This window comes from Oncorhynchus nerka, linkage group LG10 (genome assembly GCF_034236695.1).
Source record: "Oncorhynchus nerka isolate Pitt River linkage group LG10, Oner_Uvic_2.0, whole genome shotgun sequence".
In the NCBI taxonomy this organism is placed as follows: Eukaryota; Metazoa; Chordata; class Actinopteri; order Salmoniformes; family Salmonidae; genus Oncorhynchus; species Oncorhynchus nerka.
This window is the reverse complement of record NC_088405.1, coordinates 69,434,824-69,448,291: the sequence shown is the minus strand read 5'-3', so window position 1 is coordinate 69,448,291 and position 13,468 is coordinate 69,434,824. Positions and strand designations below refer to the sequence as shown.

At 45.2% G+C, this 13,468-nt stretch overlaps 1 protein-coding gene across 3 annotated transcripts in view; it reads right to left on the bottom strand.

Moving 5' to 3' along the window:
- Window positions 1-13,468, bottom strand: part of LOC115135920 (cytospin-B-like) — a 192,209-nt gene that overhangs the window by 123,883 nt on the left and 54,858 nt on the right. For all 3 annotated transcript variants that reach the window (XM_029671133.1, XM_029671132.2, XM_065023706.1), the window contains exons 2-3: window positions 11,974-12,162; window positions 10,256-10,391 (exon numbers count right to left, since the gene is read on the bottom strand). In XM_029671133.1, the coding sequence (XP_029526993.1) occupies window positions 10,256-10,391; window positions 11,974-12,138 (301 nt within the window). In that variant the 5' untranslated portion in view covers window positions 12,139-12,162. The remainder of the gene's footprint in view (window positions 1-10,255; window positions 10,392-11,973; window positions 12,163-13,468) is intronic.

The following is a 13,468-nucleotide window of genomic DNA, read 5'->3' as shown; positions in this document are numbered from 1 at the left end:
CTAGAATTCAAGGCACACTTAACCAGCATGGCTACCACAGCATTCTGTAGCGATACGCCATCCCATCTGGTTTGCGCTTAGTGGGACTATCATTTGTTTTTCAACAGGACAATGACCCAACACACCTCCAGACTGTGTAAAGGCTATTTGATCAAGGAGAGTGATGGAGTTCTGCATCAGATGGCCTGGCCTCCACAATCACCCAACCTTAACCCAATTGAGATGGTTGACGAGTTGAACTGCAGAGTGAAGGAAAAGCAGCCAACAAGTGCTCAGCATATGTGGGAACTGCTTCAATACTGATGGAAAACATTCCAGGTGAAGCTGGTTGAGAGGATGCCAAGAGTGTGCAAAGCTGTCATCAAGTCAAAGGGTAGCTACTTTGAAGAATCTAAAATCTGTTTTGATTTGTTTAACACTTTTTTGGTTACTACATAATTCCATATGTGTTATTTCATAGTTTTAATGTCTTCACTATTGCTCCTTACAATGCAGAAAATAGTAACAATAAAGAAAAACCCTTGAATGAGTGTCCAAACTTTTGACCTGTACGTCACCGCACTGTGTGTGATTATTTCACACAGACAAGGCGACTGAGCATATAAGAAGCCAACTACAATATTTGATAGGAAGCAGTGATATATCAGAATAATATTGATACTTGGCCATTAATTTACTCTATGTAGGAAGGACCCAGAGTTGAAATTTTATTTTCAGGTGGAAAATTGTTTTATAAGGTTAACAATAAAAGAGGAAGTAAAAGGGAACTGTGATTGTGAGTGTGTGTGGTGCAATATCAACAATAGATGGGATAAAGAGGTAAATCGAACTCGACCACAACAATGGAATTGCCATGGAAACTCGTGGGGAAAAGGGCCATGGGGGAAAGATCTCAAATCTCCTCATTGCTCCCCAGCAAAAGTACCCTACATTGAGGCTATTGTTTACAATGCATTCAGAAACTATTCAGACACATGTTGTTATGTTTTAGCCTTATTCTAAAATGTATTAAATACATTATACCCTGTAATGACAAAGCGAAAACAGGTTTAGAAAATGTTGCTAATTTATTACAAATAAAAAACAGAAATACTTTATTTACATAAGTATTCAGACCCTTTGCTATGAGACTCGAAACTGAGCTCAGGTGCATCCTGTTCCCATTGATCATCCTTGAGATGTTTCTACAAATTGATTGGAGTCCACCTGTGGTAAATTCAATTGATTGGACATGATTTGGAAAGGCACACACCTGTCTATATAAGGTCCCACAGTTGACAGTGCATGTCAGAGCAAAAACCAAGCCATGAGGTCAAAATAATTGTCTGTAGAGCTCCGAGACATGATTGTGTCAAGGCACAGGTCTGGGGAATGGTACCAAAAAATGTCTGCAGCATTGAAGGTCCCCAAGAACACAGTGGTCTCCATCATTTTTAAATGGAAGAAGTTTGAACCACCAAAACTCTTCCTACAGCTGGCCGCCCAGCCAAGCTGAGCAATCGGGGGAGAAGGGCCTTGGTCAGGGAGGTGACTAAGAACCCGATGGTCACTCTGAAAGAGCTCCAGAGTTCCTCTGTGGAGATGTGAGAAACTTCCAGAAGGACAACCATCTCTGCAGCACTCCACCAATCAGGCCTTTATGGTAGCCTTGCCAGACGGAAGCAACTCCTCAGTAAAAGGCACATGACGCCCGCTTGGAGTTTGCCAAAAGGCACCTAAAGGACTCTCAGACAATGAGAAACAAGATTCTCTGGTCTGATGAAACCAAGATTGAACTCTTTGGCCTGAATGCCAAGTGTCACATCTGGAGGAAACCTGGCACCATCCCTACGGTGAAGCATGGTGGTGGCAGCATCATGCTGTGACGATGTCTTTCAGCAGCAGGGACTGGGAGACTAGTTAGGATTGAGGGAAAGATGAACGTAGCAAATGAAAGATAGATCCTGCTCCAGAGTGCTCAGGACCTCAGACTGGGGCAAAGGTTCACCTTCCAACAGGACAATGAACCTAGGCACACAGCCAAGACAACTCAGGAGTGGCTTTGGGACAAGTCTCTGAATGTTCTTGAGTGACCCAGCCAGAGCCCGGACTTGAACCCGATCAAACATCTCTGGAGAGAAACCTGAAAATAGCTGTGCAGCGATGCTCCCCATCCAACCTGACAGAGCTTGAGAGGATCTGCAGGGAAGAATGGGAGAAACTCCCCAAATAAAGGTGTGTCAAGTTTGTAGCGTAATCGCTGTAATAGGTGCTTCAAAAAAGTACTGAGTGAAGGGTCTGAATACTTATGTAAATGTGATATTTCAGTTTCTTATATACATTTGCTCAATTTTGTACAAACCTGTTTTTGCTTTGTCATTATCAGGTATTGTGTTAGATTGATAAGGGGGGGAAAAGTATTTAATTAATATTAGAAAAAGGCTGTAACGTAACAAAATTTGGAAAAGGTCAAGGGGTCTGAATACCTTCTGAATGCACTGTCTCCGTGTACTTCACACTGTTGAGGTAGAAATCGGAGTATAATGCTTGTATGGAAGTCAAATCCAACACATGTTCATGTCATCGTCACCAGTCAACTGCATTACAGTTTAAAACGATTTACCAACATCACCAATTTCTGTATGCTAGCTATGCTAACTAGCTTACAGTGGGGCAAAAAAAGTATTTAGTCAGCCACCAATTGTGCAAGTTCTCCCACTTAAAAAGATGAGAGGCCTGTAATTTTCATCATAGGTACACTTCAACTATGACAGACAAAATGAGAAGAAAAAATTCCAGAAAATCACATTGTAGGATTTTTAATGAATTTATTTGCAAATTATGGTGGAAAATAAGTATTTGGTCAATAACAAAAGTTTATCTCAATACTTTGTTATATATCCTTTGTTGGCAATGACAGAGGTCAAACGTTTTCTGTAAGTCTTCAGAAGGTTTTCACACACTGTTGCTGGTATTTTGGCCCATTCCTCCATGCAGATCTCCTCTAGAGCAGTGATGTTTTGGGGCTGTTGCTGGGCAACACGGACCTTCAACTCCCTCCAAAGATTTTCTATGGGGTTGAGATCTGGAGACTGGCTAGGCAACTCCAGGACCTTGAAATGCTTCTTACGAAGCCACTCCTTCGTTGCCCGGGCGGTGTGTTTGGGATCATTGTCATGCTGAAAGACCCAGCCACGTTTCATCTTCAATGCCCTTGCTGATGGAAGGAGGTTTTCACTCAAAATCTCATGATACATGGCCCCATTCATTCTTTCCTTTACACGGATCAGTCGTCCTGGTCTCTTTGCAGAAAAACAGCCCCAAAGCATGATGTTTCCAACCCCATGCTTCACAGTAGGTATGGTGTTCTTTGGATGCAACTCAGCATTCTTTGTCCTCCAAACACGACGAGTTGAGTTTTTACCAAAAAAGTTATATTTTCATCTGACCATATGACATTCTCCCAATCTTCTTCTGGATCATCCAAATGCTCTCTAGCAAACTTCAGACGGGCCTGGACATCCCTCGACTTCTTGGCACTGACGGAAACATGGATCACCACAGATAACCCTGCTACTCCTACTGCTCTCTCTTCGTCCGCCCACGTGTTCTCGCACACCCCGAGAGCTTCTGGTCAGCGGGGTGGTGGCACCGGGATCCTCATCTCTCCCAAGTGGTCATTCTCTCTTTCTCCCCTTACCCATCTGTCTATCGCCTCCTTTGAATTCCATGCTGTCACAGTTACCAGCCCTTTCAAGCTTAACATCCTTATCATTTATCGCCCTCCAGGTTCCCTCGGAGAGTTCATCAATGAGCTTGATGCCTTGATAAGCTCCTTTCCTGAGGACGGCTCACCTCTCACAGTTCTGGGCGACTTTAACCTCCCCACGTCTACCTTTGACTCATTCCTCTCTGTCTCCTTCTTTCCACTCCTCTCCTCTTTTGACCTCACCCTCTCACCTTCCCCCTCTACTCACAAGGCAGGCAATACGCTCGACCTCATCTTTACTAGATGCTGTTCTTCCACTAACCTCACTGCAACTCCCTCCAAGTCTCCGACCACTACCTTGTATCCTTTTCCCTCTTGCTCTCATCCAACACTTCCCACACTGCCCCTACTCGGATGGTATCGCGCCGTCCCAATCTTCGCTCTCTCTCCCCGCTACTCTCTCCTCTTCCATCCTATCATCTCTTCCCTCTGCTCAAACCTTCTCCAACCTATCTCCTGATTCTGCCTCCTCAACCCTCCTCTCCTCCCTTTCTGCATCCCTTGATTCTCTATGTCCCCTATCCTCCAGGCCGGCTCGGTCCTCCCCTCCTGCTCCGTGGCTCGACGACTCATTGCGAGCTCACAGAACAGGGCTCCGGGCAGCCGAGCGGAAATGGAGGAAAACTCGCCTCCCTGCGGACCTGGCATCCTTTCACTCCCTCCTCTCTACATTTTCCTCTTCTGTCTCTGCTGCTAAAGCCACTTTCTACCACTCTAAATTCCAAGCATCTGCCTCTAACCCTAGGAAGCTCTTTGCCACCTTCTCCTCCCTCCTGAATCCTCCTCCCCCCTCCTCCCTCTCTCCAGATGACTTCGTCAACCATTTTGAAAAGAAGGTCGACGACATCCGATCCTCGTTTGCTAAGTCAAACGACACCGCTGGTTCTGCTCACACTGCCCTACCCTGTGCTCTGACCTCTTTCTCCCCTCTCTCTCCAGATGAAATCTCGCGTCTTGTGACGGCCGGCCGCCCAACAACCTGCCCGCTTGACCCTATTCCCTCCTCTCTTCTCCAGACCATTTCCGGAGACCTTCTCCCTTACCTCACCTCGCTCATCAACTCATCCCTGACCGCTGGCTACGTCCCTTCTGTCTTCAAGAGAGCGAGAGTTGCACCCCTTCTGAAAAAACCTACACTCGATCCCTCCGATGTCAACAACTACAGACCAGTATCCCTTCTTTCTTTTCTCTCCAAAACTCTCGAACGTGCCGTCCTTGGCCAGCTCTCCCGCTATCTCTCTCAGAATGACCTTCTTGATCCAAATCAGTCAGGTTTCAAGACTAGTCATTCAACTGAGACTGCTCTTCTCTGTATCACGGAGGCCCTCCGCACTGCTAAAGCTAACTCTCTCTCCTCTGCTCTCATCCTTCTAGACCTATCGGCTGCCTTCGATACTGTGAACCATCAGATCCTCCTCTCCACCCTCTCCGAGTTGGGCATCTCCGGCGCGGCCCGCGCTTGGATTGCGTCCTACCTGACAGGTCGCTCCTACCAGGTGGCGTGGCGAGAATCTGTCTCCTCACCACGCGCTCTCACCACTGGCGTCCCCCAGGGCTCTGTTCTAGGCCCTCTCCTATTCTCGCTATACACCAAGTCACTTGGCTCTGTCATAACCTCACATGGTCTCTCCAATCATTGCTATGCAGATGACACACAATTAATCTTCTCCTTTCCCCCTTGTGATGACCAGGTGGCGAATCGCATCTCTGCATGTCTGGCAGACATATCAGTGTGGATGACGGATCACCACCTCAAGCTGAACCTCGGCAAGACGGAGCTGCTCTTCCTCCCGGGGAAGGACTGCCCATTCCATGATCTCGCCATCACGGTTGACAACTCCATTGTGTCCTCCTCCCAGAGCGCTAAGAACCTTGGCGTGATCCTGGACAACACCCTGTCGTTCTCAACTAACATCAAGGCGGTGGCCCGTTCTTGTAGGTTCATGCTCTACAACATCCGCAGAGTACGACCCTGCCTCACACAGGAAGCAGCGCAGGTCCTAATCCAGGCACTTGTCATCTCCCGTCTGGATTACTGCAACTCGCTGTTGGCTGGGCTCCCTGCCTGTGCCATTAAACCCCTACAACTCATCCAGAACGCCGCTGCCCGTCTGGTGTTCAACCTTCCCAAGTTCTCTCACGTCACCCCGCTCCTCCGCTCTCTCCACTGGCTTCCAGTTGAAGCTCGCATCCGCTACAAGACCATGGTGCTTGCCTACGGAGCTGTGAGGGGAACGGCACCTCAGTACCACCAGGCTCTGATCAGGCCCTACACCCAAACAAGGGCACTGCGTTCATCCACCTCTGGCCTGCTCGCCTCCCTACCACTGAGGAAGTACAGTTCCCGCGCAGCCCAGTCAAAACTGTTCGCTGCTCTGGCCCCCCAATGGTGGAACAAACTCCCTCACAACGCCAGGACAGCGGAGTCAATCACCACCTTCCGGAGACACCTGAAACCCCACCTCTTTCAGGAATACCTAGGATAGGATAAAGTAATCCTTCTCACCTCCCCCCCCTTAAAAGATTTAGATGCACTATTGTAAAGTGGCTGTTCCACTGGATGTCTTAAGGTGAACGCACCAATTTGTAAGTCGCTCTGGATAAGAGCGTCTGCTAAATGACTTAAATGTAAATGTAAACATGTACTGGCTTAAGCAGGGGGCACGTCTGGCACTGAAGGATTTGAGTCCCTGCGGCGTAGTGTGTTACTGATGGTAGGCTTTGTTACTTTGGTCCCAGCTCTCTGCAGGTCATTCACTAGGTCCCCCCGTGTGGTTCTGGGATTTTTGCTCACCGGGGTGATTTTTGACCCCACGGGGTGAGATCTTGTGTGGAGCCCCAGATCGAGGGAGATTATCAGTGGTCTTGTATGTCTTCCATTTCCTAATAATTGCTCCCACAGTTGATTTTTTCAAACCAAGCTGCTTACCTATTGCAGACTCAGTCTTCCCAGCCTGGTGCAGGTCTACAATTTTGTTTCTGGTGTCCTTTGACAGCTCTTTGGTCTTGGCCATAGTGGAGTTTGGAGTGTGACTGTTTGAGGTTGTGGACAGGTGTCTTTTATACTGATAACAAGTTCAAACAAGTGCCATTAATACAGGTAGTGGAGGACAGAGGAGCCTCTTAAAGAAGAAGTTACAGGTCTGTGAGAGCCAGAAATCTTGCTTGTTTGTAGGTGACCAAATACTTATTTTCCACCATAATTTGCAAATAAATTCATTAAAAATCCTACAATGTGATTTTCTGGATTTTTTTCTCCTAATTTTGTCTGTCATAGTTGAAGTGTACCTATGATGAAAATTACAGGCCTCTCTCATATTTTTAAGTGGGAGAACTTTCACAATTGGTGGCTGACTAAATACTTTTTTGCCCCACTGTATATGAACAGGAGTTGGCATTTATACTTCTGTATACTTCCGGCCCTTCTTTGGACACTGTGTTAACAACCCTCCAGGCAAGCTTCAATGCCATACAACTCTCCTTCCGTGGCCTCCAATTGCTCTTAAATACAAGTAAAACTAAATGCATGCTCTTCAACCGATCGCTACCTGCACCTACCCGCCTGTCCAACATCACTACTCTGGACGGCTCTGACTTAGAATACGTGGACAACTACAAATACTTAGGTGTCTGGTTAGACTGTAAACTCTCCTTCCAGACCCATATCAAACATCTCCAATCCAAAGTTAAATCTAGAATTGGCTTCCTATTTCGCAACAAAGCATCCTTCACTCATGCTGCCAAACATACCCTTGTAAAATTGACCATCCTACCAATCCTCGACTTTGGCGATGTCATTTACAAAATAGCCTCCAATACCCTACTCAACAAATTGGATGCAGTCTATCACAGTGCTATCCGTTTTGTCACCAAAGCCCCATATACTACCCACCATTGCGACCTGTACGCTCTCGTTGGCTGGCCCTCGCTTCATACTCGTCGCCAAACCCACTGGCTCCATGTCATCTACAAGACCCTGCTAGGTAAAGTCCCCCTTATCTCAGCTCGCTGGTCACCATAGCATCTCCCACCTGTAGCACACGCTCCAGCAGGTATATCTCTCTAGTCACCCCCAAAACCAATTCTTTCTTTGGCCGCCTCTCCTTCCAGTTCTCTGCTGCCAATGACTGGAACGAACTACAAAAATCTCTTAAATTGGAAACACTTATCTCCCTCACTAGCTTTAAGCACCAACTGTCAGAGCATCTTACAGATTACTGCACCTGTACATAGCCCACCTATAATTTAGCCCAAACAACTACCTCTTTCCCAACTGTATTTAATTTATTTATTTATTTTGCTCCTTTGCACCCCATTCTACTTTGCACATTCTTCCATTGCAATACTACCATTCCAGTGTTTTACTTGCTATATTGTATTTACTTTGCCACCATGGCCTTTTTTGCCTTTACATCCCTTCTCACCTAATTTGCTCACATTGTATATAGACTTGTTTTTTTTTAATTTTTTTTTTTACTGTTTTATTGACTGTATGTTTGTTTTACTCCATGTGTAACTCTGTGTCGTTGTATGTGTCGAACTGCTTTGCTTTATCTTGGCCAGGTCGCAATTGTAAATGAGAACTTGTTCTCAACTTGCTTACCTGGTTAAATAAAGGTGAAATAAAAAAATAAAAATGAATTTAGCAGTCACTTCTTCTAATCCTGAAAACGTCAACATTTTATGCAGCGAAAACAGCCAAATATATCCAAATCAGACTTAAGTAACCACATTGTGGGTCTGTTACAACACATAAATCAAGACAGATTTGACAATTATCCACTTAGTTAGATCAGATTTGTTGAATGTGCGCCAATCTGGTCAATGGAACGGTCTGCATTCCATTGACTTTTTTACCACATCTATCAAACCAAGCATGATAGAATGTTTGAATGTTGAATGTTTGTTGCTCAGTCAGTGTTGATTTAAAACCATTCTATTTAATTTCCATGGTGATTCTAAATCATACGAATACACTGATATTTGAATAAGATGATATCACAATTGAATAGAACAACTTCAATGGAATGTTTAAGTTTAGAATGTTTAGTAGTTAGCTGTAAATGTTGATTGGAACTCCGTTTTGGTGGCAACAACCCCAGGACTACAAGTCTGATTTGCTTTTGCTATGATTGATCCAGTTTTAATTATTTTATTTTTAGCCCTTTTTCTCCCTAATTTCGTGGTATCCAATTGGTAGTTACAGTCTTGTCTCATTGCTGCAACTCCCGTACGGACTCGGGAGAGCCGAAGGTCGAGAGTCGTGCGTCCTCCGAAACATAATCCAACCAAGCCAGCACCAATGTGTCAGCGGAAACACCGTACACCTGGCGACCGTGTCAGCATGCACTGCGCCGGGCCCGCCACAGGAGTCGCTAATGCGCGATGGGACAAGGACATCCCTGCCGGTCCAACCCTACCCTAACCCAGACGACGCTGGGCCAATTGTGTGCCACCCCATCGGTCTCCCGGTCGCGGCCGGCTGCGACAGAGCCTGGCCTCAAACCCAGAATCTCTAGTGGCAGAACTAGAACTGCGATACAGTGCCTTAGATCAATGCACCACTCAGGAGGCCACAGATCTTAATTTGAGCCAGTTTGCTATGGCAGGAATATAATCCTGCAGCAACAAAAAATGTGAACTATTATGTGGATTATAATTATTGGATTTTTTTTTGTAGGGGTTGATACATTTTCCATTAGGGTAAATCAAGTCTGACCTTTAAAGTTGAAATTACAAACTTTAGAAGCCTTTTTAAACCTTGAATACACTACAAAAGTGTGATCAAATTAAGATCCTACATCTGTATATCCAGCAATATGTACAGGCTGGACCATGAATGGCATGCATAGCACAGATGGAGGCAAACGGCCCGGGTGCGAGCCGTACTGGACGTATCAGCTCAGACACATGGCTATGATCCTTGAGCACAGCCAGCATCTCCCTGAGCAGAAGCAGAGCCGCCTGGTCGACTTGTACAAGGAGGTGAGGCACAGGTTTCTCTTTTACAGAGTGACAGTGACTCATACAAGAAGAGAAGAGAAAGGCTTGGGGGTGAGTTCTAAAATCAGTGGCTCTTTTCTAATGAAGTAATGTGAATGCACTGTACCCATGTTGAATTACATTGTTGTAGTAGTAGTAGTAGTAGTAGTAGTAGTAGATAAGATTAGATAAAATGCGATAAGTTAAGTTGTTATTTCACTATGAATACATTGCATAAATAATACATTTTAATTTAACCATAAACAATTATGATGAGTCTTGTGTGTGTGGTCTGTGCGTACTAATCTATTTTTAAAATGTTACCTTTATTTAGGCAAGTCAGTTAAGAACAAATTCTTATTTACAATGACGGCCTGGGAACAGCAGGTTAACTGCCTTGTTCAGGGGCAGAACAACAGTTTTTTCCTTGGCAGCTCAGGGATTTGATCCAGCAACATTTCGGTTACTGGCCCAACACTCTAACCACTAGGCTAACTGCCAGCCCTATGGTCTATGGTCCCCTACCTGAGAGGCTGCGAGGTCTCGCGTCGGCCAGGTCAGAGATGGCCCCTGTAGTGACAGTCTTCTTCATTCGGGAGCCTGTGGCTACTGCCCCCAGGGCAGGCTTGGCCAGGGTGTCATCACTACTGGCTCTCTTCAGCTATAAGACACACATACAACATACAGTCTGTGAGGACAGACACTGGGAGACGAGAAGCAAGTACAGGGAGTGAAGATTTAATGGACAAAAGGACATATAACAAAACAAGAACAGCGTCTGGACGGGGGAACAAAACGACACTAATGTAGACATAGGGAAGAAACTGAGGAAGTGACAAATATAGAGGAGGCCATCAATAAAGTAATAGACTCCAGGTGAGTCCCATGAAGCGCTGATGCGCGTAACAATTTTTTATTTCACCTTTATTTAACCAGGTAAGCTAGTTGAGAACAAGTTCTCATTTGCAACTGCGACCTGGCCAAGATAAAGCATAGCAGTTCGACACATACAACAACACAGAGTTACACATGGAATGAACAAAACATACAGTCAATAATACAGTAAAAAATAAATAAAACAAAGTCTATATACAGTGAGTGCAAATAAGGTCAAATAAGGGAGTTAAAGGCAATAAATAGGCCATGGTGGCGAAGTAATTACAATACGGCAATTAAAACACTGGAATGGTAGATGTGCAAAAGATGGATGTGCAAGTAGAGATACTGTGATGCAAAAGGAGCTAAATAAATAAATACAGTATGGGGATGAGGTAGATAGATGGGCTGTATACAGATGGACTATGAACAGGTGCAGTGATCTGTGAGCTGCTCTGACAGCTGGTTCTTAAAGCTAGTGAGGGAGATGGGAATCTCCAGCTTCAGTGATTTTTGCAGTTTGTTCCAGTCAGTGGCAGCAGAGAACTGGAAGGAAAGGCGACCAAAGGAGGAATTGGCTTTGGGGGTGACCAGTGAGATATACCTGCTGGAGCGTGTGCTATGAGTGGGTGCTACTATGGTGATCAGCGAGCTGAGATAAGGCGGGGCTTTACCTAGCAGAGACTTGTAGACAACCTGTAGCCAGTGGGTTTGGCGACGAGTATGAAGTGAGGGCCAGCCAATGAGAGCGTACAGGTCGCAGTGGTGGGTAGTATATGGAGCTTTGGTGACAAAATGGATGGCACTATGATAGACTACATCCAGTTTGCTGAGTAGAGTGTTGGAGGCTATTTTATAGATGACATCGCCGAAGTCAAGGATCGGTAGGATGGTCAGTTTTACGAGGGTATGTTTGGCAGCATGAGTGAAGATGATAGGTGTGCGTAAGGATGGGCTGCCTGGTGCCCTCGAGCGCCATAGAGGAGGAGCGGGAGCAGGCTTGACACAGTCAGGGATTAGGAAACCACAGATTACTTTACCAATTGGAAAACTACTAGTAAACTACTCAATCAACTAGTATGAAATTGTAATAGCACTCATACTGTACTATAGTGAGATATGTTGTCAGTCTATGCCTTGTGACACCCAACCGAGGTCAGAGTGTCTGCAGGAGATGCAGAGGTAGATTAATGCAATTGAACATGATCAATTATCCAAATGAAGAGTGGCTCTCAGACAAAGTAAAGGGGTGGTAATTTGCCCCATCTCCCTCCCACCTGTCCCACTTCCAACCTCCCACCATTCATTAAGGAGATGTTGGGTGTGTTCAGTGGTGTGAAGTTACTCTCCTGTCTGGTATAACTCACCCTGCTGAGGCGCAGGTCTGTGGCCAGGGTGTTGGAGGACCTGGATGTCTTGATGCCTGTAGCTGTGGTGGAAGTGGTGGTAGAGAGGGTGAGGGAGACTTGCTTGGCCCTCTCTTGAAGCCCTGGCTTGGGTAGCCCCACCTTGGCGGAACCCCCTTTTAGCATGGCTCTGTCTGCTATACCTGCAGCCTACGAGAGAGAGAGAGAACAGGGTATACATATTATTATGGATACATGGGTATGACAAAAATGCTTCAGTCATTATGACCTCTGCTGGTTTAAATTAAATCATTTCAGTACGGGTTTACTCTATTTAACCTATTTCAATAAAAAACTATTAAACATGGCCCTCAGTAGTAGACATAGTATTCCAGATCCACATCAAAATAATGTGCAGGAAAATATGTACAGGAAAAGAGTCCTACATCTAATCAAGTAGACCTTGGGTACATTTGGTACAGTTGTAAAGAGAAAGGGCCTATGTATCTGAGAGAAGAGAGAGTCCAGAGTGAAGGGGTGGTTAGAGGATATGGTGCTGCCACTGATGGCATATCAGCCTGTGCTATGACATACAAGACACAAGTCAACAGTAGGTAGTCTGAGCAGAGTGAGAGGGTAGCCGAGGAAGTGAGACTATCAGCCCCCCGCTGGTCATGACACTTCCTGTTACAGAACTGAGAAAACACAGCCTCCTGTCAGATATCATCCAATCAGATATCCTTCGACACCACTGGGACTGGGAAATCAAATGTAACACAACACACCCAGATCACAGCACACTAGTTGGTGGTAGGTGGTTTGGATTCACTTAACTAGGGGAATACGCAAATTGGAATTCAATCATATAACATCTCATTTTGAAGCACAAAAAAAGTAAATAATACAATACCATCCCTGACATACCTTAAGAGAACATTTTGACATTCACCATATGGTTAGTGAGAAAGTCCACATTGCAAATGTACGTTCCCTTACTAGACGTCTAGTTTCTCAAATTCGCGGACGGCGTCGGGCCGTGCAGCAGGGCCGGATCTTCCAGGAAGTCATCAAACGAACTCTCTCGGACATTCGGTTTCCGTTTTATAATTATTTAAAAAAATAATAATAATATCCGCTCTCCCGGTAAATCCCACAAGAGGGCGAATGGAATCCTATTGCAAATGCACAAAACATCACCAATCACAACGTGGCCTTATCTCCTAAACGGAAAAGATTTCGAAGACGAAACTTGGTGAGCATAGGTTTTGCATAATGGGCAGTTGGCCCCGAACAAGATGGCGTCTAGGCCTCAACGGTTTTTGAGTTATGGCCATTTTTCTGGGATTAAAGGTCAAAAATTAAAATAGAGCAATAATTTTTCCGCTTCACGTCAAAGTAAATGAACCTATGGTGTCAATAAAAAAGGAACCAGCCATTTATCTATCGTAATTTAAGAGAAATCGTACAATGTAAAAAGTTACAAATCCAGTTGCAGCGTGTTCAGACGAATCTTTTT